Genomic DNA, 26,976 nt, shown 5'->3' with positions numbered 1-26,976 from the left:
CCAAGCTGAAGATGGATAAGATCCTTTGGGAAATATGTGAGTTGATCTGAACGAACGGTATGTTAAATTAGTGAGAAGAACAGAAAGATCTGAAATCACCCGCTAGCTGCCTGTGTATTCTTACCATAGCGCAGACTGATCGTGACAACGCATTTACCGCCTATGATCTTGGACTACATTGGTACTACGTTTTGATCGATCAATCAATCAATCTGTCAGTCTAGTCTAGTCATCGCATTGTTCGGTTGTTCTCATTGCTTGGCGACCTGATCATCGGCTAAAATCAATGATGCTAAACAACAACAAATCATCGTGTCCATTGTGGAGTGGGGGAATAGGGATAGATTAGCTCGTTTCATTGATCCTTACGCTGCTTTGTTTATGCATGTTACCGCAGCTTCATGCATCGTCATGATGTAAGCGGCTATGCATGATTGACTACATCAGCATCATCATCAAGAGTGAAGATGGGGAGAGGAACAACTAGAACATACTAAAGCGTCTTATCCGTTTGACCTTGTTTCATGTTTCATGTCGCCTTGTCATTTCTCCCCGTTCTGTTTGTGTTTTCCACCTTGTCCCTTACCTCTGTCAAACGATTCTGACATGCGTTCCTGTACCTGTGTGTATGAGCCGATGCTCAAGGATCAGATTGAGATGTAAGAGGGTAGATGAAGGGGGATGTATATCTGATGCATGGTATAATATATGATGTATGTTACAGTACAAGGTATGTTGTACCCCACCTAGTGTATTCTACTTTGCGTCAGCATGTCCAGAAATGACATAGACAAGCGGGATACTCACTTCTATTGTATGTTTGCCATCTACTCATCTATCTGTCTAAGATTGTTCTCTATCCAAGCTGGATTAGGGTATACCTGATCGTCCAAACCAACCCACCTAATTCAACGAAGTTCGAAATGTCAGGTAGATTCAGAATTTCACTCACTCTAGCTAGTACTTTCCCTTTGATCATCGCTATCGGTACAGGTCCATATTTCCTCGAATCCGTCGAATTACTCAGGTTGTCGCCTACAAGCCATACATGTCCCTTTGGGACTTTTACCCATTGACCTTGACCATTTCGTTTCGGTTTACTCATCAATCCCAATTCGTCATGAGAGATATGTCTATCTTGATCGTGTCCTTCCAGTTCTATATCTTGAGGTATATCAACCATGAACCCTACACCGGCATTATCGATCCATTTCCTCTGATTACCCCTTCTAGGTTCTATTTCTATCAAATCACCTTCCACACCTAATACCCTCTTACATACGGTCTGACTCGGATCCATAGGTGAAGTAGCTACTACGACATCACCCCTCTTAGGTCTTTTGGAACGCGTGTGCTTCTCGCTGAATGGTGACCAGTAAGGTAAAGGTGAGACCAGTACGCAATCACCGTGTTGCGATAGTGTAGGTAACATTGAGAATCCGGTACATATCCTCAATTCGACTAAGGTCGTTGAGACTAGATGTAAGGTCGCTAAGATCTGAATGGTTCGGATGGTGGTGGGTAGTAAAGGTGGTGGACGATACCGTGAGAAGACATTGCGAAATCGCAAATACGGACTAGCCATCACGAAGGGTGAGGCACTTGAATGTATGATGTGTATTCTTAGATAGATTTTATGTAGATGTCAATGCAACAGATTGATTTTCTGATCGTTCTGATGAAATCGCAAGCTGGTAATCGGACGGATTTCGGTGCACGCCGTTCACCGAAAGCCATATCCGCACATTATACGTTTTTGATGTAGTCTTACTCGAGGCTATATGCATTCATCGGAAAAAGTGTTTGCCATCCTAGCCAGGCTCAGCTGCCGACATCACCATCCTGTCATCGGTACCGATAAAGCATGATATGAACGAAAGGCATCAAGGAACAGGCTGCCAACAAACAATCAATCATCCCACCTTGTGCTGGTACGTTTCAGGTTTGCGAGTGGAGGTCTGATCGGATTATATCATCGGAAATGGAATAACGTAATCAACAGAGTGCAAGTCTAGAAAGCACCATTCGTAACAACAACCTTTGTCATCATACGCCATAATCTCTTTCCCCTTGATGCTATACTTATACTCGACGACATAGCCCACGTTGACACTCTCCTCACATCCGACGACATTGACTGATCGTAATCATACTAGTAGTCGGAACGCTTGATCCCATCGTAGGAGACTTTACCTGATCACACGATACTCTGAGACATCAACATGTCATCACCGCCACCGCCCAACAACAACGACAATCACAATGATCAATCCCCTCCTTCTGCAGAGGCAAATCAAACTCAGAATAATGATCGGACACAATCACGTCATTCGCCACTTCCCTCCATCTCATTCTCCATAAGTATACCACGCCCTGCACATTCACCCGCTCCAAGACCTGGTGCTGCAGACGGTCCGGATCAAAATCTGAATGAGAATCAGAACCAACAGCCTTCAGCGGAAGGAAGTGGTGCTCAACCGAATGGCGTTGCTCCTTTAGGATCCTCGGCAGGCTCATCGTTCTTTTGGACGTTCACCATACGTCCTGACGATGGACCTGCTCCTGGTCCCTCAACAAATCCCAGTGATGCACCGGGAGGAAACACTTCTACAAATCCTCCCGAAGGCACCTCTAGTGAAGAGGGATCCGGTGGTCAGGCCCAATCACAGCAGCAGCAGCGGATGACCCTTCCTCAAGCACCACCATGGATCTTTCCTCCATTCCTCAACTTCTTCTTGCCCTTACGAACGGAACCCCAGCCCAACCCGGAGAAAGCAGCTGAGCTATTAAGGTCTCTGCCAACCGTCGGAAGGAGATTGTTGATGAGGGTGGATAGGATTGTAGCAGCTCAGGAGACGGATGTTCTGCCCGAAGAGAAAGGTTGGAAATGTGGGGTATGCTTAGAAGGACTGAACGCTGAAGAGGAAGATGAACAGGACAAGGGAAAACAGAAGGAGGGTTCGAGTGACATGAAAGTTGATGGAAATGCTAAAGAGCAAAAGGGAAACTTAAAAGAGCAGAAGAATCGGACTGGTGTAAAAGCGTTACCGTGTAATCATCTGTTTCATGAAAAGTGTTTACAACCTTGGTTTACGACTAAACACACTTGGTGAGTCATCACTTTTATCTTCAATTCTGTAATTATCTGAAGCTGATGGTGACTGTGAACGTTACCCTTATTGGATTCAGTCCGTCCTGCCGACTTGATCTAGATCCTCTCCAAACCCTCAACTCCCCATCTACCCATACGAATACCACCAGACCGGGTCAAACAGGCTCAGGCCGACGATCACCCCATCCATACTCTAGAGATCGCCCAGCGAATGCACCCACAGCCACAGAAAATACAGCTACGACTGAAGGTAATGCCGCGCAGGATCGTACCGCTGGAGGAAATACACATCTAAATCCGTTTATCCCATCTTCAGGGTTGTTCCCCTCGGTTGGAATTTCTGGGAGTGGTTTACCAGAAGAGGATGACAGACCATCAATCACATTTATCTTTTCTGGATCGCCACCTCCCGGACTCAACCTACCTGGTATGCCCCCTCGTCCTGATATCCAATTTAACAACTCTACAACCCCACAAGCGCAATCTACGAATACAGCTACGTCTGAACAGCAACCTGCGGCTGAAAACCGTGGAAGCGGAACCAACAATCCAGATTCAGCTCAACCTGCTCCTTCTACACCTGGATCTGGATCTGTCTTTGATGTTCCTACATTCTTCTCGTCTCCACTTCCAATGGGTAGTAGAGCCAGTCCCAGTCCTGCTCCCGACTTACCTCCTTTGGTCAATCCAGTTCCACACATCGCATCGGCATCTGTACCCCCTCCGTCCTCTTCTCAGTTGAACGCATCCCCTTCCATACCTTCACCTGCTGCTTCGACGATCGCCAACACTACCGCGGAAGGGGATAGACCCAGACCAGAGCGTCGGCCTCACATTACTATAATCCGAAGGACCTCGCCTTCCCCTGCACCAGGTCCTGGTGGTCTACCACCTCCAGGAGGATTGGGTCTAGGAAACCTACCTTTACCTCCCTTCCTCTTTCCCACCATGCCACCAGGGTTTTTGGGTCCTCATCCCAATCTTCCAGGTCAGGGTCAAGGCGGTGCCCCTGCTACTCAAAATGCAGCTGGGTCATCCCCAGCATCAGCACCATTCGTTCCGCAATCGCTCGAATCATGGACTGAAGAAAGAGAGAAAAGTCTCGGATGGAGATGTGATGCAGTGGAATGTATCTATGCTCCGCCCACGGCCGAGGATGATGAGGATGTGGACATGACACCTGAGGAGGAGCATGAAGGTGAAGAAGGGGATAAAGAGATGCTGTCGATTTATTCAACCTTACAACCTCCTCTTACAGATGAACAAAAACAAGAAGAGCAGAAAGATGGGAGTGGGAAATTTGTTTTGTTGGCGTGTCAACACAAATGGCATAGGAAATGCATAGAACTATCTGAACGATCTTGTGGGAGACTACATGATAGAGAGGGTGAGGATGGTAGAGTTTGGGTTAGGTGTGAGAAATGTAGGAAAGATGGATGGGTTAAAACCAGAACGAAATCGACGGACAACAGTATGACCGAAATGAAAGAGAGTGAGGAAAGACAAAACAAAGATGATCAGGATGAGGATGAGGATGATGGGTATGCTCCTAGTGAGAGGGAAGTGGAGAATTTGGTCAATTGTTGACTAAGTCGAATTGGATAAGCAGGAAGAAGTGATTTAAGGAATGTTGGACCGAGTGATCATCATATCAAGGCCTGCTCTCTTACGAATAAGACAACAATTCATCAATATCGGATTAGAACAATATGGGGATGGAGGGTGGGTCTGGAAATGGTTTAATGGGGACGACTCATCTCTAAAGATCGGATTCAAAGAACAGGTCTTTGTACAGTACCTATCTATTTTAGACAGATTAGAACATCATCTTCATCGTTTTCATCAAATGTAGCTTTACTTGTACTTTGTATTTTGTATCATGTCCAGGAAATACATTCATACCATGCATAAGATAGTTATCGATCATGGGATGCCGCTCAGACCTATTGGGCAGGGTTTCCATTCCTGATACGATAATTTACGCCATCCTGCGGGCAATGTCGACAATGGAGTCGCAGAATCCTTGTCCGTCATCGATGTATTGACGTCGGGTTTCGTAATCGTTGGAGCTGCAGTTCGTCTTCGGTTTTCAATTAACTATGTACAATATAATATGCAAGTCAGAATATGATATACAGATTGAAAAGAGTAAATGTGAACTTGCACTCTCGAATTCGTTCAACCTTTCTTCCATCTTTTCCATATTTGCATCGTCCATCGACGGGTTGTTGTCATCCAAGTCCATTCCTATTTCTAATCCTTTCAGACCATCTTCTTCTTCTTCCATTTCAACCTCGGGTAAGAAATCGTTCATCCCATTGATATTTGAGTGTATACCATTGTCCGAAAGTACCTTGAACAAACGACGTACACTACGTTTTGTCACGAAATGAGTCAGTCAGACCAGATGAAACCGTATCTCAATCTTTCAGTGAGGAGACTCACACTACATCATCATGTAATTCCAACATCGAAGCTAATAACCTCTTTACTAATTCATTTTTCTCTTCTTCCAGCAATCGCAATGCTTCTTCACCGTCCTCTTCATTTTTCCATAACCAAATGCACCATATGGTCAAGTTCCATCTGAAACTCCGTTGATCATTCTGCTTCTCTTTCATGTTCACGTCGACTGCACTCCCATGACCAGCAAAGCCATTGACTTGTCCTTGATTCGGATCCTGAAAATTGGGATTCAATAGGATATCCAGTATTTTCGAAGATAGCTGAGAAGGTAAATCTGGATGGGAAGTTTGTTGTAAGTGTTGAAGAAGGGGTAACCAGATTTTCAATGACGGTGTTGTCGGTATGATAGATGTAAGAGGGGCTCTCTTCCTTCAGGACATAATGTTAATAACAGTTTAGCCGTCTCGTTCTGTTTATATCTGTTTCTATGGTGGATTAAGACCCACTGTATGGACGAAGGTACCAGACCCCCTTCACCAACCAACACATTCACTATTATCCCCAGTTGATGATTCTGTAACGACCCTTTGATCTTATTCAATTCCAACGCAGATTGATCTTGTTCCCTTACTTCCTTCTCCCTCAACCTGAATTTGATAACTTTCTTCCACCTTTTGATCAACCCTTCTACTCTTCGTTCGTCCTCTTTCATCCGTTCTAGTACTCCCGGAGGTAAAGACGCTGATGTCGAGGATGAAGAGAGAAGAGGAAGGAATGAGTAGTAATGTAAGTATGATATGCAAGATAGGAGAGACTGGTGTAAAAGAGCCAAAGGAGGAAGATCCTCATGGGTCGCTCGATGTCGTAGGGCAATGAGGGATGGGGGGATGGAGAGCGATGAGGCGAGATGGGATATTGGACGGGCGTAGGGACCTATAGAAGTGTGTCAGTATAGTTTTAGGAATCGTTATACAAACAGGATGATACATCCTAGTGAGATAACAGACTTACCATTCTGTAGAGGATCAACTAAACCGTTGACAAATCGCACAATAGCCATACCAATCATCATCCTCGATCTCTGTGATTCTTCCACGCATTTTGGTGGGTAAGGTAACAGTTCGACGGATACCAAGGAATGTAAGAGGTGAATGAAAGTGGGACAAGAGGGGGAAGAGATGTATATGCTCATCTACATATTTTTGAAGGATAATTAGCGAGATGTGGCTAACAACGAGCAAGATGGACCATATAGTTACAACAGGGTTATAGTGGTTTTGATCATGCTTTACTCACTCTAGCTAGTCCTCTACGCCTGGAATGGACATCCGAATTAGGTGCGAACAGCATCTCGTACAGCTCTTCAAGCTCTGATCGTGATGACCATGGTGTCCTCTTCGGGGCTTTCATCGTGTGGTATCGAGCGGTACTTCGGAGTGAGCGGGTAGTATGAGTGTTGTCGTGAAGATTTTAACTGGCTGTGACCATGAACAGAGCACTGATGGATGGATGCATCTACGAGTGAGACTGAGTTTTGGAAATTTGGTTCGAGCCTCTGAACATCCAAAAAACGAAAACATCAGAATACTCACTTCCGTCGGAAATTAGGAGTAGCAACGGCCGGCTCATGTCTTGTCGAGAACAGCATAGGATCACCCAGCAAAGCAATGGATTGCAAACCTATATGTTTCTCTTGTTGTATAAGGTTCTCCGGTACACGACAGTCCGGGAACAGCATACGCAGACCCCCTAAGAATCACAGATTGCAATGCTACATGTTTCTCTGTTTATATGGGAATATTCATCGAGCACCATCGATGATCATACATTCGTATATAGTAACTAGTATGTCTATCTTCTATGCAGGTGGATAATGTCCTACCCAAAGTATCGTCGAGACTGTACTCCAGACAACACACCATCCGATCCAGTATTTACCTATTCTAGTTAACCTGATATACCCTCGTTTACCTATTATTTTCCCTCTATCCTGACTACTTGCGTTCTCTTTGTTTTCCCAGTTGACAGCTAATCCAGCTACGTTCCACCAAATTACAGGATCGGTTATACATGTCCTTAGCAATATTTGAGTATGCGAGTTGAACAGTAAAAGTAACATCATCAAGGCATGATGTATATATAAGATCAGTATCTCAGATCGAGCGTGGTGCCTTCTTTGAGCTGTATGACAGGAGAGAGCGATCTTCTTAATTCCCAAGACCGATGTGAGGAATATAGGTAGGGGTAATAAAATATTTGGAATGTTTGGGATAGTCCAATAATTGAGGAAACCTATATTCCTGATGGAGTGAAGCAGAACAAATCAGCTGGTAACGGATGACATTTTGATTACCTAGGTCTGAAGCTGGTTTGAACGTGATGTTCTACTCACCAATACTCCTTCTGAACAAACCCATAAACGAATGGTAGTCTACTCCCGCACCATGGTCTTCTCGGCTCCTCATCCCGATGGCAGAATGACTGGTAAGCGTACCGTTGAAATATCAAAAAGGGTGATACGGTCAATACACATGGTATGACGAGCTTGTATGATTGAGTGAGCAATCTCTACACGAGACAGGTATGTCAGCTTGTCACTGTGATATAGCATCCGGATTGACAGTCAGGTACCTAGGTCGACTAGTCAGTGTACTCACTCTGAATAAGACCTTGAGTGTTATTCGATCCACCGAGAGTCCTTCCAACGATCCTACTCCACCTAGAATCAAAACATTGAATATCCCCGTAGCTCTTAAACCCGTCGAGCAAGCAAATATCAGCCCCGACAGCAGATATTGACGTTTGACTATCACTAGATATGCCCCTAGGAACGTTGTGAATGCGTACAAAGGCTCAGTATATGGTAAAGAAGGTACTGGTGTAGGCGGGATCATATATAGTATCGTAGTGAGAATGGCGAACGCAGGATTATATAGGTGGACTGTAAGCCTTTACGATCAATGTTCAAACATCAAGCATTGTCAGCATCATCCTTCAGCTCAATACATGCGCAAAGTATGATGTTACGTGAGGCTCACTTGTACAGTACGATACTAGCTCCCACCCATGCTACGGCACTAATTCCCACACCACTCCAAATGACATCCCCGACTTCCATTTCTCGCCCTCTGATGCAAACTACGCTTTGCCCCAACAACCGCAATAGCCCCATCAGAAGAGGCTGAAAAGCCAATTGCTGCTCGAACTCGTACCCATTCTGAGCTACCGATGCGAAGTGAATAGCATCCCATCGTAGGCCCGGTAAATTATCGGGGGAGAGTAGAGACTGAGACGAGTCGAAGGGTGGTATGAGTTTAGATAGAATGTAAAGGAGGGAGATGTGGATGAGTCGAATGGAAGTACCTAGTATGATGAGGAGGATTGTGGGCGACTGAGTCACCTTCAAGATAGGAGTAGGTGTAGAGGACGCTAAGGTGTTCATTGCATCTTGAGTGATACTTTTATGAGGCCGGTAGGTGGTTAAAGAAAGAGAAGAGTCATATGTGCGTTTCGAATGACTTGGATTCTTCGCAACCTGCATGGTCAACCTCCACTTTCCTAACTCTCGTCAAACTTTGCACTTGATGAAGAGGTGACAATGACGGATTATGAGCATGGTCTGTTCAGAAGAAGATTGCATTTGTTGTCCATCCGTGACACACATATGAATGAGTATAAATGGTATGGTAATGGTATGTTTACAAAAATGTATATACAAGACAGACTTTTAATATATGAGATTTCTGCAATCTCTTTTATTTATTCGTTACATTGATCGTCAACTACATCCTTTTTCATTTGATATGGGGGAGTAGTCGATGTCAACGAAGGGAAGTAGAATTGAATTCTTCTAATACCCTTTTAACGAATTTTGATTCTGATTTGGATTGGTCGCCTGTAGTCCAATGAACAGGTGAACGATCGAAACTATTCATCATTACCATCATCAGCTATCATCCTTTGCCATCAACGTGATAAGACCAGATTTACCCATTAAAAGTACTTGCTGCACATAAAGTATAAGCACCCATTTCGGTCCATCCTACCCAATCTCCCACTTCCATCCCCTTAGGCATATCGACCAACTGCCTTACGCAATCGATAGAATCGCACGTAGGTCCCCACACGCTCGCTTTCTCGGTGTTGGTATATCCCATTTGAACTGGTAGATCGACATCGACAGCGACGTTGGGCAAAGGGGGGAAAGGTGGTGCGGTAGAAGTCAGATCACCACCGATGGTAAGAGGGTGGGGATGAACGATCTGATGATCGAACATGATACAGTTGAAAGAACCGTAGACACCATCGTTGATGTAATACATCACATCGGCGGCACCTTCAGTCTTCTCCTCTTCCTCTTGTTCTTCAGCTGGCGCAGGAGCACCGGCGATAGGTTGTTGAGCTCGTCGAGAGGCGATGATGGAAGTAGCAAGGGTGAAGGCTAATGGAGAATAAATGTCAGTCAAAACCTTCCCGAGGTGGTTGCGCTTCAAATCATAGGACTCACCACTTGAAACCATGAATCTTCCAGGTTCAGCGATGATTCTGACTCCACTCTCTTCAGGGAAGTACAAGTCGAAACTATCACTTAACACCTGAGTCATCTCTGGGAAAGTTTCTCTTTCAAAACCACCACCAATATCAAGTAACGTGAAATCGTATCCCGCTAATTTCCCCATATCGAACACTTTTCTTGCCCTCCATACCGCATCAGCAAATTGCATCGGATCTTTGCATCCTGAACCAACATGGAAAGAAACTCCAATGACGTTCAGATCCAATTTTTTGGCCAATGCTAATAATCCTGGACAAGTTGATAAAGGCGCACCAAATTTCAAACCTAGTCTGCACAACGACTTGGAATCATCCGTCAAGATTCTCAAGACTAATTTGGCAGTAGGATAGAGCTTCTTGATCTTGTAGAGTTCATCGGCATTATCGAAAGTCATCATTTCTACTCCCTTGACAGCAGCATTCTTGATGAATGATGCGGGTTTACAAGGGTTGGCGAAGATGATTCTATCGGGAGAAGGAGCAGATGGAAGTGATAAGACAGCGTTGATCTCCGACATGGAGGCACAGTCGAAGGAGGTTCCCAAGAGTGAAAGCAAGTGTAAGACTTGAGGTGAAGGGTTACACTTGGTCGCATAGAAGATTTCTACTCGTTTGCCGATAGGCGAGTTCTTCCATTCTAAGTAAGATTGATAGATCGCTGAAAGATCACATGCGAAGAAAGCTGATTCATCATCATCTGATTGTTCGACTCTTGACGAGATGATTTGTTGGATCAACGCGTGAACGGAATTCTCGTGAATCGTAGATGACAATGCTGGATGTTCTTCGTCGTATCCTGAGCATACCGAAGGAGCGGTCGTAGGTGGGGTGGGCAAGTTCCTGCTAGCCAGATAAGGTAATCTAGCTGTAGGGTCAAGGACTTTCACCAAATCATTGACTGAAGTTGCAGTTGGAAGTGCTTGTTGTTCCGCCCAAGTGGTTTGTTCTTGGGAGATAGCGACCTCAGTTGGGGTCATGTAACCTTTGACAGTGGTGGCGGCCATTTTTACTATTCGTATCTTCTTTTCTAATTACAGGCGAATGGGAGCGGAAAGGGGGGGGGGGGTGGCGATGAGGGGTTTTTTGGGGGAAGATGGCGGATGATTTTATTGGTCGTCCGTCGTCCCAGAGGGGTTATTTGCCACCTAACATATCAATAGAAAGTCAGCTTCTGCTCTTGTATCCATTGAGATGTTCATCTACGCCACCGAAAGAACCGTCCTCGTCTTCCGACCTCATTTTCCCAAGAGTTGTTGTTCTACTCACAGTCAGGGTGCAACGTGTCGGGGTCACACGTGTACGCGAGAGAGGGTGGTGACGACGGCTATGCTAAGGAGAGCGTTGGTGGACGCTTCGTTAACAAATTTACCAAGGTATGTATGGCCTTTTTTGTCGATTGAGAGAGAGAAAGGGAAAGAGAAAGGAAAACAACGATGATGATTTTCGACAAGTCCCAATTGCCCAGTACCAAATTCCCATTGAACGTAGTGATGGAGGTTAGTTGGATTACATTTTCGGACTGGCACCGCACCAAGGGTAATAGGAGAAAGGATTACAATTTTTGTAAATAGGGTAAATAATAGCCCATGCGTCATGATTGTTCCTTTTCTTTTAGTGCGCTCAGCGGCATTATCGCATTTGTGGCACCTGCGCCCTGCTATCACAACGAACAAGTATGAATCAGAATAGGCAAGAGCCTGCTTTGAATGATTCATCTTAGAACTGAGAATTCGAAGATGATCCGAGTGATACTCGATGATCGTTCGTGAGTGAGAAGTCGATGGTATCAGATGTTGACGATCAACTGCTCAAGCACACTGATGCGCAAAGCAGGGCAGACCGAAAAATACGCTACACACAATCATACCCTCCTTTGACCGTCCATCGTGAGAATTAAGCGAGAAAGTCGTCGAGCTCAATGTCAAGATTGGTATTGTGCACGCAATATGTTACTGTCCGAAAGACATGGCATCAGGTGAGGTATTCGGATGGCCAACATTTAAGTCACACATCGCATCGACACTCCGTTGTAGTGGGTATATAGTCGATACCGTAACTGAAATCAGTTGATTCTGGTAATTCGTAGAAATGTAATGGGTTACTAATGGTGTAATGGAGGATGTTCGTGCGCAATGCCCCCGATATTGATTTCTCGACCGAATGGTATTCACTCGACTTTGCATGATTATCATTCTGATTCATGATTATTAACTCTGATTGTGATCTCTTTCCTTACTCACACGCCATCATATAGCTTTGTGCATACAAACACAAACACTCACAGCGACCTACTCAATACCTTCGATACGCTAAAAGCGAATATAATCAGGATGATCTTCTTGCTACTCAATCTGATCGTCTACTGCATCTTATCGATATCACCACGAGTCCTCGGCTTCATTCAAGACCCCTACAATCCTTATCCCTCCAATCCTTCACTGGACGGTGATCTATTCAACCCAAAAGCCACCGATGATATAAGCATCCCCAATCCGGAGCATGTACAGTTCATTGGTTGCATCTCATTTGGTGGGTTTCAAGAACTGTTACAGGAAAATGGAGTTCAAGGGGTATATCTACCATCAAGGGATGGGTGTATAGTGAGTTCATCCCTCTAATTTTTCACCTTGCACCCTACCACTTCCTCGGCTTGATACTTGACAATCATATCAGATGGGTATCGTGATGGGAGCTGACGTGATCGTACAGACACTCTGTCGCGTTGACCAACCTTTCGGTCTTGCCTATTTCTCTGAACATGCCAAGTCTTGTTACTGCGCACCTAAGGAACAACATCCAATGATTGAGTGGGTGGTAGGCGGGGCGGACGATGAAGGTAATTGTGGTGGATGGGATGATGTGTCTGTGAGTATTAGTGTGATGATACATCACTATTTCCATCTACCTTCGGCTTGTGAAATCTGGAGGAGATCGCACTGTCATCTTCGCTGATGAAATACCTTATTCAGATAGATTACTTAAATCTCCCTTGGATCTTTCACGGTTGTTACTCCTCCCTCTGGTCCACACCATATCGCAGCGAAGTCCTTGCCGATCCGATAGCATGCGTGAACAGCTGTTAGATTTGGGATGGAAGTGTCGCTATGATCCCTCGAGTGGAAGGTGATGGATGGTTATGCGCATGTTATGAAGAACCGACAGAAGGTGTGATAGGTCGACAATGTGGGCTGGGAATCTGGCAAGGTTACTTTAGGAAATTGAAATATGTTAGTTGAGCTCAGGGACGCTGTGATTGGTCGTAAAACATAATCATTGGATTGGTTGAGCGGCTTTGTTTGGTGTTATAATAACTGATAGTTGAATGTCCTATACAACCCCATGTTATCTACTTGTCTCATGTCAAGAAATAGCAACAGGAATGTTTAACAACGTCTTGCACCCAATATCGTGTTGATGACATAGCTCACCTGACCTCAGCAGAGTGCTTTGTGTACTTCTCGCTGATCTGTCCTTGGTGAGAACCGAACCAATCAAAGTCACTTCGCTCCACCTGATATGACCTCAGAACAGCTAATTATCTTTATGCTTCTGGGAAGCATATATACCAATGATCTCTCACCGCAGGAGCCTCATTCAAAAACAACCTTTGATCCGCTTCAAAAATAACAATTGCTATGAGATAACCCAGTTTTCTGCTTTTCCGACAGTACTTGTGGGTATCAAGTCTGGGATCATTATGCGAGATATTTCCACCCTTGATCGGCGTCAAACAAGCCTCGAGGACAGTGGGTTTTATTGGAGATGTACGTATATACATTAGGATCTTGTAATAGACAGTCTTATTTGATAGATCGTTCTTGTCATGTTACCCGTGACACGCTGTTGATCAATCCAAGGTGTACTGACAAGGTGATCTTCATGCTTAGCGGCATATCAATCGGATTAATCAAGTTACTATCCTGGTTGCAATGACCACCTGGACTAAAATTCAGCCCACCTAATCAGTCGCCACCATAAATTGACTTGCGTCGCTACTTCCATCAATCTTTCTTCAAACCTCAATACAGTTCCTGTAGATGAACATGAGACTTGCCACAATCTCTGCTTTCCCCCTCTTCAATCCACTGCTCAAATATCTCACTACTGCCAAATGGACTGAATCCGATCTTCACTCTCACCCTGAACCATTGGTATGGGTCAAACAACCCTGGTTCCAAGCTCTTTTAGATGAACTTCCGCAGGGTAGATTACCTCAGATGCGAACCCCGGATGTATTCCTTGAAGAGTGTAATATGAGTTAGATGGATGGACGTACTGTCATACATACGACCTGCCCCTCCACCCTCTATCGCTAATCACCGTTCTATCTTGACTTGGTGAAAGCTCGAAGTTCGGCTGAAATGCTTCGTAGAGATTGTGTTAGGAGTCCGATTACTCCTATACCTACTGGCATGCGCAGACTAAGCAATGCCTCTGTTCGAATGAATATACTTTTGCCCACAATGTCAATGAACAAAATCTGCAACCTCCTCGATTCAACGAAGATACTTTCGCTAGAGTGAGTTCATCACCCATCTCTCATCCCTCAATCAAGCTGACCATTCATCTTTACACCTTCAAGTTCACTCGACTTAATTCTAACTTCTATACGTACCCGTGTATCGCCAACCTGACAGAAATCTCATACCGCAATTCCACAGCAGACAAAGTAGAAGACTGTATCGCCTCGTGCGGCGACCCGGCAGAAGAAAGACAAAGTGTATTCACAATCGTTCGTCCTACACTCACACAGCTTGAACCAGACTATTTCTTATACTATTACGAGTGTCAATGTTTTTAAGGTCTATCAGGTTAAAACACACAGTAAATGCGGGTATGGAATTTCGCACCAGTACGGTAGATTCCTGAGTGCACAATTCGAGTTGGATACTGCACGCGTACGCACGTTTGTATAGAATGAACTATTCAACATTTCTATCGTCATTTGTTTCTATGTGTTCCATGTCGTTTCACCTATCTCACCAGTACTACGTTACAAGGGTATCATGTGCGAACACACATTCCTTATCTCAACTACAGCAACTGATTGTGATCAGAGATTTATTACCATGTGGCTTTTCGTTCCCATATCTTCTCCATCCGACGCTTCGATGCCCTCTATATCCCACCTAGTACATAAGGTTCATGAAAGTCCTGTCATGTTTTGGATTTCGTATCACACGGGAGACCTGGATTCGATCTTACTCAAAGTGGTCTGTCTATTCAATGGGGTACTCGCATCAGCCCCTCACAGCTCATTCGTGAACACCGATACGCACTAGTACCTTAATGAGGCGGTTCCCCTAACACGGCACTAGTACTCTTTGGTCGTACACATTCTTATTGCCTGACTGCTTCAAGCGACGGCTTCTTAGGTCAATTAGCTTCACGTGATGCATAATCATGAGAGAATGGAGCTTCGAAATCAACCAAGCGACGGTAATTTCGGTCTTTTCCGAGTCTCTTATCAGTGCGGCAAGGGTCACGAGAGATCGGCCTACCTCAAGCTACCCAGCAGGAAACATATAAGAATGCCCCTCATATCAGTGTGCGCACCATGACTGAGGAAGGTATAATCCCCTTCGCACAGTATACAGAATGTTATCACGGGAAGACATGGTGAAGGAAGACGATAAAGTCGCATCTGCGAATGTCGATATCAAAGATGCTGATTACGATTACGATCCGACGACCATCCCGGCTGAAGAAGCCGAGATTGATCAGGCATACCTGAACGCCTCTAAGCTTACTAGATTATTCAGAGGTACCTTATTCCAGATGATCATGTTTGGAGCGTAAGTCTATCCATTATCCACAACACTTACGGATTATTCCTCGCTGACATGAAATTGTGACTTCATACGGTAGCTTATCTTTCGTCGGTCCCGCTATGTCAGATGCTATAACCAATCTTGGAGGTAAGTCATCTTGCAACATAAAAGTCGTTGCCTCTAGTCGATCGGTATGTTGACAATTCTATGATATGCAGGAGGTGGTCTGTCAACGCCTTACTTAGCAAATCTGGCAACAGCATTGCAATATGCAATGTCGTGTGTCATGACGCTCTTCGGTGGTCCATTGATCAATAAATTTGGTATAAAATGGTCATGCATGATCGCTGCTGTAACCTTCCCTCTTGCTGGGTCCGGCTACTACGTCAGTGCGAAATTTGATGTAGATTGGTATCTCTTGTTCAGTAGGGTGAGTCAAAATGCTGCGAAGGGAACACACATGAAGGTATCGTGTGCTGACAAGTCCACTGAAGGTACTTGGAGGGCTTACCTCAGGGTTCTTGTATGTCGGTGAAACCACTGCGATGCTTTCGTACCCTCATGTACACGAACGAGGTCGTTATCTAGGTCAGTGTTCAGCTTCTCCGTCCCGCACAACCCCTTAGTATCCGCTTAATAGACTGACTAACTCAATAGGTATCTGGTCCGCGATGCGTAATTCGGGCAGTGTTATGGGAGGCGCTATTAACTTCTCTACCAACAACACACAATCCTCATCTGGAGGTATTGCCTGGTCAACATATCTGATTTTCATTGGTTTCGGTGAGTACGATCTTTATTGTAGATAGTGATTCGAGCTAAGTCTGCGTATGTTCAGAGTGCACTGGTGTGGTCTGGGCGTTCTTGTTATCGAAAACCTCGAAAGTGAGAAGAAGCGATGGCACCAAAGTCCCCTACTCGAAGGATCTGTCCTGGAAAGAGGAGTTTGGTGCTTTGATCAAACACGCACAGAACAAAAGGGTCAGTCTGAGCTCATCATTGAAAGGAGCGAGAAAAGTTGAGGGGATGACTGATAAAACGACCTTTCGTAGACCTGGCTGGTTTTCCTACCTGCCTTCTACTCATTCTTCTACGGCGGTGTTTACGGAACATACCTCTCCTTGCACTTTTCGGTCCGGGCTAGAGCTTTGTCGTCCTTGATCGTCCGTGAGTCATGACTTTCACCTAGTCTTCCGTATCAGACAAAGCTGAAACCACAATTTCAGCCACTATCGTCATCCCAATGGTCATGGCATACGGTGCTATGCTCGATAATAAGCGATGGAGCCAAAAGACAAAAGGATGGGTAGCATTTGCCATGTGGGCCATCCCTCAAGCGGCATGTTTGATCTGGACCGGTATAGAATACGGTAAATTCGCCAAAGAGGGTACTATAGCGTTTGATTATCAAACGTGAGCCATTTGATCCCAATTCATCATCATCGTATGGAGTTCTGATGCTGATCATCGGTCTCACTCACTTTTAGGCATGGTCGACGATGGGCTGAAGCTTACCTGCCATACCTGATAATCTTCACAACCGGTTACTGGACTCAACTTTCCATCTACTGGATTCTCGGAACATTCTCAACCGATGTCAAATCCTCTTCAAGAACCGGTGGTCTATTTAGAGCGTTTGAAACTGCTGGTCAAGCTGTCTCGTACGCCATCAATGCCAATACGGGAGATAAGAGGATTCCCTTATACGTACTTTGTGCGATCTTCGCTTTGACCTTACCTTGTATGACGGCTTTGATCAAGCTCATCCCCGAAAAACCAGCGGACAATGATGATATCGCTGATGGACAGGTAGTATACGCCAGAGAGCAGATGGAACAATCTACCTCGTAGGAAACTGGACACGAGGCAAAAATATGGTCGTGATTGATCCACGAATTGGGAGATCGATGGGGTACAGATGCTGGAAGGTGTTGCTAAATCAAAGGGATCATCGTGTTTAGAGTTTGAGTGTCTGAAATTTGTATGACAGTCTCGTGACTGGACTGTGACTTGAAATAACGATTTGCTTTGTACTTCAATCGATGATCATATCAATCTATGCAGTTGTTGATGGATCTACACTCGATCTTAGGCACAAAAGCACCGCTTTTGGCAGATCGGATTGTCTTGACTAGCAAGTCGGTCATCCGGTATCCCCAGGCTTGGCAACAAGACTTGGTGATGGCAGATCAGCTTTGCGACCTTGCTCCCCTCGTGAGGTCCAAGGGACCCGAGGAGGGCAAACATCAGTCTTTCAGCTGCTTGGCTGTATATATTGTCCATCCACGAGATATATTTATAATACCCCTTGACCCAGTCACAACACTCTGATCCCTCGCTGTCTCTCCTCAAATTCTGGGTACGTCATGCTCGCTATTGTTAATAGTCTCTCGCTTTGCTTTGGAAATGTTCTTGCCCAAGATCGATTCAACGGCACACAGTACAGCCCTGAAAGATTGACCTGTGCAACTGCAGAATGGTTTGATTATGTCTCCCACGATCCTGATATCGTCGGTGTCCTCAGACCGGAGAGTGATGTCTGGTATTGTCGCGTAAGCAACCTGGACTTGTTCTTCCTACTCTTTCCCCGCCCTTCCCATGAGACTTGGCAAGATGAGTATATTGGCTGATCGATCCGATCGAATAGTATAATTGCAATGCCAATAATTACAATCTCGCTTACTGGCAGACTTCATTTGGACTATGCTATTGCTCCTTAGAGCAGGAAGTTCCAGCTGATCAAGTTGGTAACGCAACAACTAACATCGATGGGTGTTGGTCAGGAACGCTTGCTAGAGTAAGTACTGTATCCTACTCCTATTTGCCACCTAACCCAGTCTGCCTGTACCACTGATTGTGAAACTTGAAAATAAGCTCGATGATCTTCAAGCAGATTATGATTCCGAATGGTGTACCAATGATTTACTTGGTCAAACACCGTACCTTACCTTCTCAGCTCCCACGATCTTGGGCTGCATAGGAGGATGTGGTTATCCACCGCATCCAACCGATTACCCTGGCACGTACATCTACACAGCTGCAACGCCTCGATATGACGATGCAATGCAAGAATACAGCTATCTCTGTCAATGCTTTGACCATAGAATCGAGACTTACAATGATGCTGTTGGCTGTGGGTTCGGTAAAGTCCATTGGTTCCAACGGATTCGATACTATGTGGAAGAGTGAGTGATATCCAAAAGGCATACGAGATCGAAAGGTTCAATGGACAGCTGAGTCTTCATTTGACTGTAATTAGGCTTTAAAAGGAGGTCAACAGGTAATACTCACCATCAATACGACCGGTCCTTTCAAGCAAACTCAGGCGGTAGCAGCTTATATATCCCCAAAGTTGGTCATGCCGGCACAAACTCTCAGATTAGGACACTTTTCGTAATCGTGTTACCGAACATCATATGCAACGAGATACTCATGTCCCGACGCTCATGAGGATTACCAAGGTCTCCCAAGATCACTGAGCTTCAATTCAACTTGTTCCACTTTCATTCACTTTCATTCACTTGTTCGATTATCTCGTCCCACAGCACAACTTCACATAACTTATCGCTCTCGACCATTCTTCCCAATCTAAGCATCAGGCATGGTTTGAGCTTGATCGGCCTCAGGAATAGGGGGAAGACCTGTCCATCTATCTTTGACGAACAGCTCAGCGGCGAAAGGAATCGTTCGGAAGTCAGGGAGGTTTCCGGTTTCTACGTATTAGACACAGCCCGTTAGTGCCCATCTTTACGGATTTGACAATACAGTCAGACAACTCACGAACTGCCATCGCATCACCAAAAGCCTTGGATTTGTGAGCGAGAGCTGAGCCGCAAGTACCACAGAAGAGTCGAGTTACTGATCACATGTGCGCGTCAGTCAATATGGATATGTTGGAGCAGATGAAAGACAAGTGCATGATCCCTTACCGGTATTTCCACTAGCTGCTTTGGAGTTATACTCTCGCACATCCCCAGTGAGCTATAGTCGTATAATGATAAGTGTCACAGCCGCTTATGGGCATTTCAATCTGCTCAAAAATCTCACCACGACTTCTGAGATTTTAGGAAGAATGTTGGTAGAATGAGCCGAGCCAGAAGTCTTTTGACAATCGGTGCCTAGATGTTCAATGATCAGGATTAGCTATGGCTCGGATCGCCGAAATATTCAAAATGCTGTCTCCTCTTGACGAATGGTACTAGATTGGGGCATATAAGAGAACGCGCTTACAATGACAAGCAATTTGCTTCTCTTGAGTGGAGTCGACCTTGATCTGAACAGAGCCGCAGAGACATGATCCGGTGTGAGGCATACTGATAAGATAAGCTTAGACTGATTTTCCTGGTCGCTGGTAAAATTGATCGAAGGTGAGGACTTGATGGAATTGAGTACTTGGGAGGTCAAGCAGAGTATATATCAAGGCTCCATCGCGTTGTGTCCTTTGGGTAATTCATGGTACGTTGCTGGCGGTTGGTATGTAGCCTGGACGTCATAACCTATGTTTTCAGATACCGGGACAAATTACCTTATTCGGAGACTCCGTTATTCGTCAACCCAGTATTCGCTGGAGATGTGTGACCGGAATTCGACGATATCAATCTTGGCATGGAGAGTCGTTTGTCATGCGTACATGCGTATACATGAGTAGGTTGACCCCGCACAGGGCCACAGCTAGATCTGTAGCCTTAGGAAGCAGAGCAGGGACAGGACGGAGGACAACCTTAGACAATTACACATTTGTTCACTAAACTTGTTTCGCTTCACTCTTTATCGCTAACGTCAACACCTAACCCTGGCGCAATGTCGAACCAAACACCCGACTGGCTCGCTAGTGTCACTCACGTGGAGCTCGTTGTCGATAAACAGAATTTTGATCAAGTCGCGAATCACTATCTAAATTGGGAAGGTACCTTGCTCTCTCGCCATCCCAGACCCGCATTTGCACATCCCCATAAATTCCCCTTTGTTGCTAGGATCGCCCTTGGTCAGTGCGTTGGGACCGGTTCGTTGTGGGACGTCTATCAAGCCCAAATGTATCCCATCAATTCCAATTATCGAAATTCCGACTCGGTGAATGTGATGGTGAAATACACCTCCTGCACGGATTTTGACGGCGACCAGTACTTCGGAGGGGATGTATTTTTCATTCTAGGCAACAATAAGTTGGCGATGCAAGCGGTCAAGAATGACCATGAGTTCTTTACCGAGCACCTATTGGATTTACAAGGGACAGTCATACCTACACATTATGGTACATATATAGAACCCGAAACGGAAGTTGCTTGCATGATCTTCGAGGATGTTGGAACGCCTGTCGGGCAGAACCACTGCTTTAGGATTCATTGATGCTTGCGCCAAGTAAGTGATTCTGGGAATGTTCTTGCAGCTGGTCTTACTGATGTGACCGAAGACAGACAATTGTCGGCATTTACCAAACTTTCCACGCGAGAAGGATGCTGCATAATGGGGCAGAACACTGGTACATCTACCAAAGGGCCGATGGAGAGATACGCATCATAGATTCCCATCGATCCATGATATTGAGGAAGCCAGGACTATCGCTAGAGTGGGAAGATCGATTATTGAAGATGGATTGTAGACTTGCGGATTTGTGAGTTCGGCATCTGAGCACAGCCTCTTCCTTTCATTGTGTCCAGTGGTTCACTTGCTTCGTCGAATTTGGCTTATTGTGATGCATGTGCGCAGCATCACTTTCAGCGACTTCAAGAAAGAGTTCGACGAGAGGAACCGAAAACCCATTCGGGGACGGAAGAGGAGAGAGGCAAATCAGATATCGGATGGTGAAAGTTTGGAAACTACCAAGAGACCTAGAAGAAGTACGACAAATTACGGCAGTCGATCAAAACCATAGATAGCCCTTCGTTGATTGAGCGCACTTCCAAGGCAAAGCTGATTATCATTTCGACCCTTCACGAACTACCAGTACATGTACACGTTCAATTTATGTACTACAGTGTGCATGCTACGTGACGAGCCGATCAATTCTGTTCTGATTTCCAGAACTGCATTGATCCTTTTCCCGCTGAAAGGCAAATGCCGTCTTCACCCCACACTTTCTCATTCCCCCTCCCTTCTCTCTTTGCACTTTGAGCTGCTGTTAAGAACACTTACAATCGCTCCCACCAATGTCAAGGCATACTCGAAGAACAGTCGATAGGTGACGGTCTTTATAGTGATATTCGAGATGGATATGTCAGTGTGGCAGAATTCTAGACATGTCGAAGGTGTCAGTGTCCAAGTTTCAGGTTTGGATTGGTTATCCAGTTCTTCGTGGAGATGGTCAAGGCATGATTGGAAATTGAATGGTTGTGGGGTGAGGTAATAGCCCTAGGTAAAGAGAGTTAACATGCAGTCATCATCTGACCTGAGTCATCTTGCTCCTTGCGACATTGATGTATATATCACTGCACTCACATAAGCTGAATGCTTGTTGCAATTCGCCACTTTCCTTTCCCTGTTCTCACCAAGTTCATCAGCTGTAATGGTATGGTACAAGTCCGTGCACCAACAACTATATCCTCTGATTGTAGGATGAGGGCTATCCTAAGCGCATGACCGAAAGTAAGATTCGCTGTGGGCGATGCGAGCGACTGACAATCTCGCTATGAATCACCCACATCCAGTAATAAGACATGAGCAAATTTAGTTCGAACGGGAATACGTTGATCCGATGCTACAGTACATTCGGCTCACCGGACACTCATCTTCACTGTACACCTCTAGGCCTACCCACGCTTCTTCCATCCTGTTTCCACGTATCCTTGGTGTTATACATCCTATGAATTGAGGATCGTAGACTTTCGGATTTTCGTCTTTCCATGAATTATCGATCTTTGGGTATGCCACTATGACCTCTACGGGAACTGATAGGATGAGAAAGATAAGGAAGGTGAAAGAGAGCATGTTGATATCCAATCAGGGTGAGATTCTCAATGTGCAAGCCGGAAAGTTGAACCAGAAGATTGATCAATTATTCGTTCTTATCCTCTTTTGTGATAAACTAAAAGATCTGCTCATTCAGGTCTGAAAATCTTTCAACCATTTTCTGAGTGACAATCAATTATCAGACGACGATGTGACATCTGATCCTTTCTGATCATAAGGCACATTTGCATAGAGTATCATTATTATCTTATTCGTTAAGGAGCATTATCATGTATCATTATGTACAAAAACAACGAAACGTTAAAATGGATACACAGATAATCATCTAGTCGTACAAGTCATTCAACTCCAAGACAAACCAATCAAGTTGAACCGGAACCCAAAATATCTATATCAATCTTGGTAAACAGCGTAGCAAAGACAAATCTACTCATCATCGGATCATATAACGGTAAATGATGATATCCCTTGGGAGTCAGATCGAGAGGTCTGATCCATTGAGCTATCAAACCATTTTGTCTATTCTTGATTTCCAAATGCAAGAAATTCAATATCAGACTCGATGGGGGGATGGTAAGTTCGAATGAGATCATTTCGTTCCAATTGGGGTTCAACGTTACTCCACTGGATATTCGCGTTCGTCTGAAAGTTGGGCTGGAAGGTGGAGATTCGTATAATGAAGAAGACGAAGTGGAAGATGCCGAAGACCATGACGAGTAGTTCGAAATGGGCTTCAAAGTGGCTTCGACGTATAGATCAGGTGATAATGGCATTCGTTGACCGGATATCACCTGGATCTTGATTCGATACCTTGTAGGTATCTCTTGCACTTTCTGACGGAGGGCTAATGGCTTGAGTACGTATCCATTTGAAGCGTGAAACATGGCGTGATTGAGTAATGTAGCTTCATCTACCAGAGCAAATCAAACGAAAGATCAGCATGATGTTCACGTTGTAGATCGTTTGACATCAACACTCACCAAGTGTTTGCCAATTGAGCGCTACCAACTGACAACCTGCACTCCAAGCGACCGTAGGATCATAATTGGATGAGGTCAATCTCGTGCCTCTGGGATAAACTCTCGAGATATGATTGAAATTGTGTTTGACCCAATCGGCTTTATTCTCCTTAACGATCTTGGCTGCCGTACGTTCAGAGACACTAAATTGTTCCTTCGTTTCATATTCGTTCAACTTCGAAAAACCTTTATACTTTACACCGGTTGTGTAAACCAACAGCTCGGCTAGTTGGGGCGAGAAGGCATCTGGTTTCTCAGTTTTACCCTGAATTGATAACCTTCGAGTTAACCTGGCGAAACCAGAGTCGGATTCTGTGGAAGATGTAGCGGAATCGGGAGACGGCAGTAATTTAGGTGATTTCGGTTCGGGTTTTGGTGGTTTAGCCTAGTTATGACTATCAGTCCATGCTCGTTTTGCAGTCATGATCAGAACTTACTTTGAACATGATTCGATTCTTCAATTGTTCCGGACTGGGCAAATCGGTACATTCCCCAGTGAGAGGAGCGGTGACCAATCTGTCGCCGAAGACTTCCTTCAAGATGATTGCCAAGCGATTCTGTTGTTCGAACGAACAGTGAATCTCCGCTGAGATGATGACTGGATAGGGCGAGGCGACGAAAGCGTACTGATTGACCGCACGGCAGATATCTCGGACCGAAACACTCGAAGTAAGAGTCTTTCGGTGATACACGACAGGTTCAAGATCACCCGTTTGCACATCCACTGAATGAGAGAGAATCAGCGAAGTGACTTTATGCTAGGATATGGTCATCTGACTCACTCTCAACGCATCGACAACCAGCTAACAGAACCCTAATGTACCCCTCGACCGTACTCTCGCCTCTCCATTGCTCACCAACCAGATAAGTGTTATGCGAACTGGAGATGAAATAATGCTGAATGGGGTGAGTCATATCTTGTGACATGTTTGCGGTGTTGTCGGCTGAGCACAGAAACTCGGTCAAAGACGCGAGGGTCCAATGATCTTCTCCATCATGTTTGAATTTCTCGAAGACTGCTTGAGTGTCTGTCAACTTTTGAGTGTCTTTCAAGAATTGATTGACTCGAGATGCGTCGAGAGGGCCGTCTTCGGAGAGTTCACTGTGGATTTTGGCGATATCAGGTCGAGTTTGACAATCTTTGATCAGTTGATGGAAAGTCGACATGTCGAGCACACCCTAGTATCCTTTCGTCAGTATTACATGACCCGCATGTGAGCTAGATGAAGGTATACACTTACATCGATGGTTTTGGCAACAGGATCAGGTATCTGTAAACCAATCTGGGTGCACAGAGCTTCCGCCTTTTGCCTATCAATGACCTTCGATCCTATAGGCCATAGTTGTCTGATCCAAATCAGATCAGGATCCGCAGGAGTGACATCCGCGACGTGTCTATCCAAAGTGACTGATACCAACGACTTAAGAGTTTGTACCCATAAGTTGTAAATTTCGTCTGTAAGAGCGACCATATGAAGCACTTTCCATTGAGTACCTCGGACGTAGACAATGGTGATCCAACGTGAGCTGTTATAGGTGTCGGAAGGTGGTTGACCCAATCGCAAATCGCGAACTTCGCTTATCGAAACTGACGGGACAGTATCATTGTAAGCTGTCACTGGTCAAACGCATCGATAAGCGGATATTTTATACACACCTGTGTTATCTTTCTTGGAAGACCAAGATATCCCTCCGTTATTCACCCTAATGATGACCTGTTTCATCTTCTTACTTGAGATCTTCAGCATTGGTACACCCTGTACCAGCGCCATTGGCACTATACTGTCCACAGCAGTGGAATCCATCTCGAAAGTCGATGGAAGTCTGTTTCGAGATATCGGTAAGGTGAATCGCCGCTTGGCCCGAGAAGCGGGTGCAGGTGCAGGTACAGATGGAAAGTAGCTTTGGGGTTCGGCAGAGATTGGCGATGCAGGTGCCGAATGGATACTATCCGATTTCTGAAAGGCAAAGACAAGGAAGGATGTTAGTATCGACACCTAATATATCATCAACATGATGCAATGTAACGGGGTTAACAGATTGGAGTAGACGATAAGAGCCCTCATCAAAGCAATGATACATACTGACTTCAATCCCATTTGCTGGGTCAGTCTTAGCATGGAAAAGTAATTAATCGTTGGGCTATCGGGAGGTGACATGGCGGAATGGGGATGATGAAAATTGAATAGACCATCCAAGTAGCAATCACGGAAAGTACAATTGTGAAGATGTTATAGCAGATGGGTGATGCGCATGCAGAAAGAATTGAAGGAAAGAAAAGAATGCATAGATAATCTTGACTGGATCTACTTACATATCAGATCAAATACTGCTTTCCAAGCTATTGTCGAACATCCATTGTCTTCTTTTCGAGTGACAGCTGTCGACCGAAGGCGGCGAGCGAATAATCATCAGCGACAACCCACCACGTACGACTTTAACAAGGAATGGCGGAAGATCCTCCTTCAACGTATCACGATACATATCTGAAAGGAAGGCACTAATGGAGACCTCCCTTACATCATACCGTATCGCGAAAGTGAAGGGAGAGAGATAAGACGGCTCAGAGACGCAACAAAAGGCTGGAGTGCGAATAGAGTCAATCCACAAGGCGTCCCCCACGCATGGGATAGAGGCCATTAGGACTGGGGCGACAAATGAAAATCATCATGGCCGATAGAGTGGGATGGCGAAGGATGATGAATCAAGACGATGGAGGAAGCAGAAGAAGATCACCCACATATTCGTGATATCCGAGGTATCGAATGAGGATATCGTTACGTCAAGAATACAGAGTGCGAACGCAGTACAATGGTATGTGTCTGATATATATATGTTAAATTCAAGAGTAGGAGGAAGAAGTAGAGAAGAAAGCGAGGAAGTAAGAAGCGAACATTGCGATGCAAAGTTGACTCCTAACTGTCAATCGCTATGCCCGAAAGCAGTGCAAGGTGAGGATTTTGATGAGAATGAGGATTTAGGAAGAAGGTTGATTGATGGTCGAGTGGATCATCCCATTTTCACTGACAGATGCACCCAAAAGTCGTTTTTGTTCTGCTCGCAACAATTTGGTCAACTTGGAGCGACGCTGTATCACACGTCATATTTAACAAATACATCGAATAAGATAACGGGTCTAGTTGTATCATGAGGCATGAGGCCGTCGCACGTGGTCACAAGGTCAGTGCGCTTAAATCCACTGTGGGTT

The 26,976-nt window shown here is 45.0% G+C and overlaps 11 protein-coding genes across 11 annotated transcripts; 5 read left to right on the top strand and 6 right to left on the bottom strand.

Annotated features, from left to right (window-relative positions):
* Positions 1-827: 827 nt before the first annotated feature.
* Positions 828-1,585, bottom strand: L199_000394 (signal peptidase I; the record flags this gene model as incomplete). Its single annotated transcript, XM_064886161.1, has 2 exons — positions 828-881; positions 953-1,585. 2 exons carry the CDS (start codon positions 1,583-1,585, stop codon positions 828-830), a joined length of 687 nt encoding a protein of 228 aa, XP_064742233.1.
* Positions 1,586-2,222: 637 nt separating this feature from the next.
* On the top strand, positions 2,223-4,699 carry L199_000393 (uncharacterized protein; the record flags this gene model as incomplete). The annotated part of the gene is made up of 2 exons (XM_064886160.1): positions 2,223-3,109; positions 3,190-4,699. The coding sequence occupies 2 exons, from the start codon at positions 2,223-2,225 to the stop codon at positions 4,697-4,699; spliced, it is 2,397 nt and encodes a 798-aa protein (XP_064742232.1).
* Positions 4,700-5,035: 336 nt separating this feature from the next.
* Positions 5,036-6,928, bottom strand: L199_000392 (uncharacterized protein; the record flags this gene model as incomplete). The annotated part of the gene is made up of 6 exons (XM_064886159.1): positions 5,036-5,209; positions 5,277-5,484; positions 5,558-5,947; positions 6,025-6,451; positions 6,530-6,710; positions 6,815-6,928. 6 exons carry the CDS (start codon positions 6,926-6,928, stop codon positions 5,036-5,038), a joined length of 1,494 nt encoding a protein of 497 aa, XP_064742231.1.
* A 448-nt stretch (positions 6,929-7,376) lies between these two features.
* Positions 7,377-8,960, bottom strand: L199_000391 (uncharacterized protein; the record flags this gene model as incomplete). Its single annotated transcript, XM_064886158.1, has 4 exons — positions 7,377-7,818; positions 7,911-8,086; positions 8,176-8,467; positions 8,557-8,960. The coding sequence occupies 4 exons, from the start codon at positions 8,958-8,960 to the stop codon at positions 7,377-7,379; spliced, it is 1,314 nt and encodes a 437-aa protein (XP_064742230.1).
* A 379-nt stretch (positions 8,961-9,339) lies between these two features.
* L199_000390 (uncharacterized protein) lies at positions 9,340-11,076 on the bottom strand (the record flags this gene model as incomplete). The annotated part of the gene is made up of 3 exons (XM_064886157.1): positions 9,340-9,445; positions 9,509-9,959; positions 10,026-11,076. The coding sequence occupies 3 exons, from the start codon at positions 11,074-11,076 to the stop codon at positions 9,340-9,342; spliced, it is 1,608 nt and encodes a 535-aa protein (XP_064742229.1).
* Positions 11,077-14,115: 3,039 nt separating this feature from the next.
* Positions 14,116-14,334, top strand: L199_000389 (uncharacterized protein; the record flags this gene model as incomplete). Its single annotated transcript, XM_064886156.1, has 1 exon — positions 14,116-14,334. The coding sequence occupies one exon, from the start codon at positions 14,116-14,118 to the stop codon at positions 14,332-14,334; it is 219 nt and encodes a 72-aa protein (XP_064742228.1).
* A 1,336-nt stretch (positions 14,335-15,670) lies between these two features.
* On the top strand, positions 15,671-17,694 carry L199_000388 (uncharacterized protein; the record flags this gene model as incomplete). The annotated part of the gene is made up of 9 exons (XM_064886155.1): positions 15,671-15,867; positions 15,941-15,990; positions 16,062-16,273; positions 16,338-16,431; positions 16,501-16,626; positions 16,682-16,824; positions 16,896-17,010; positions 17,070-17,256; positions 17,331-17,694. The coding sequence occupies 9 exons, from the start codon at positions 15,671-15,673 to the stop codon at positions 17,692-17,694; spliced, it is 1,488 nt and encodes a 495-aa protein (XP_064742227.1).
* A 1,737-nt stretch (positions 17,695-19,431) lies between these two features.
* On the bottom strand, positions 19,432-20,155 carry L199_000387 (uncharacterized protein; the record flags this gene model as incomplete). The annotated part of the gene is made up of 5 exons (XM_064886154.1): positions 19,432-19,556; positions 19,624-19,701; positions 19,773-19,824; positions 19,891-19,961; positions 20,074-20,155. The coding sequence occupies 5 exons, from the start codon at positions 20,153-20,155 to the stop codon at positions 19,432-19,434; spliced, it is 408 nt and encodes a 135-aa protein (XP_064742226.1).
* Positions 20,156-20,643: 488 nt separating this feature from the next.
* L199_000386 (uncharacterized protein) lies at positions 20,644-21,189 on the top strand (the record flags this gene model as incomplete). Its single annotated transcript, XM_064886153.1, has 2 exons — positions 20,644-20,827; positions 20,996-21,189. 2 exons carry the CDS (start codon positions 20,644-20,646, stop codon positions 21,187-21,189), a joined length of 378 nt encoding a protein of 125 aa, XP_064742225.1.
* Positions 21,190-21,377: 188 nt separating this feature from the next.
* Positions 21,378-21,715, top strand: L199_000385 (uncharacterized protein; the record flags this gene model as incomplete). The annotated part of the gene is made up of 2 exons (XM_064886152.1): positions 21,378-21,454; positions 21,550-21,715. The coding sequence occupies 2 exons, from the start codon at positions 21,378-21,380 to the stop codon at positions 21,713-21,715; spliced, it is 243 nt and encodes an 80-aa protein (XP_064742224.1).
* A 1,396-nt stretch (positions 21,716-23,111) lies between these two features.
* Positions 23,112-25,927, bottom strand: L199_000384 (uncharacterized protein; the record flags this gene model as incomplete). The annotated part of the gene is made up of 7 exons (XM_064886151.1): positions 23,112-23,659; positions 23,730-24,153; positions 24,206-24,492; positions 24,551-24,947; positions 25,010-25,356; positions 25,426-25,726; positions 25,853-25,927. The coding sequence occupies 7 exons, from the start codon at positions 25,925-25,927 to the stop codon at positions 23,112-23,114; spliced, it is 2,379 nt and encodes a 792-aa protein (XP_064742223.1).
* Positions 25,928-26,976: the final 1,049 nt, after the last annotated feature.

The sequence above is a fragment of the Kwoniella botswanensis genome, chromosome 1 (genome assembly GCF_036426115.1).
Source record: "Kwoniella botswanensis chromosome 1, complete sequence".
NCBI classification, from domain to species: Eukaryota; Fungi; Basidiomycota; class Tremellomycetes; order Tremellales; family Cryptococcaceae; genus Kwoniella; species Kwoniella botswanensis.
This window is presented reverse-complemented; position numbering and strand designations above follow the sequence as displayed.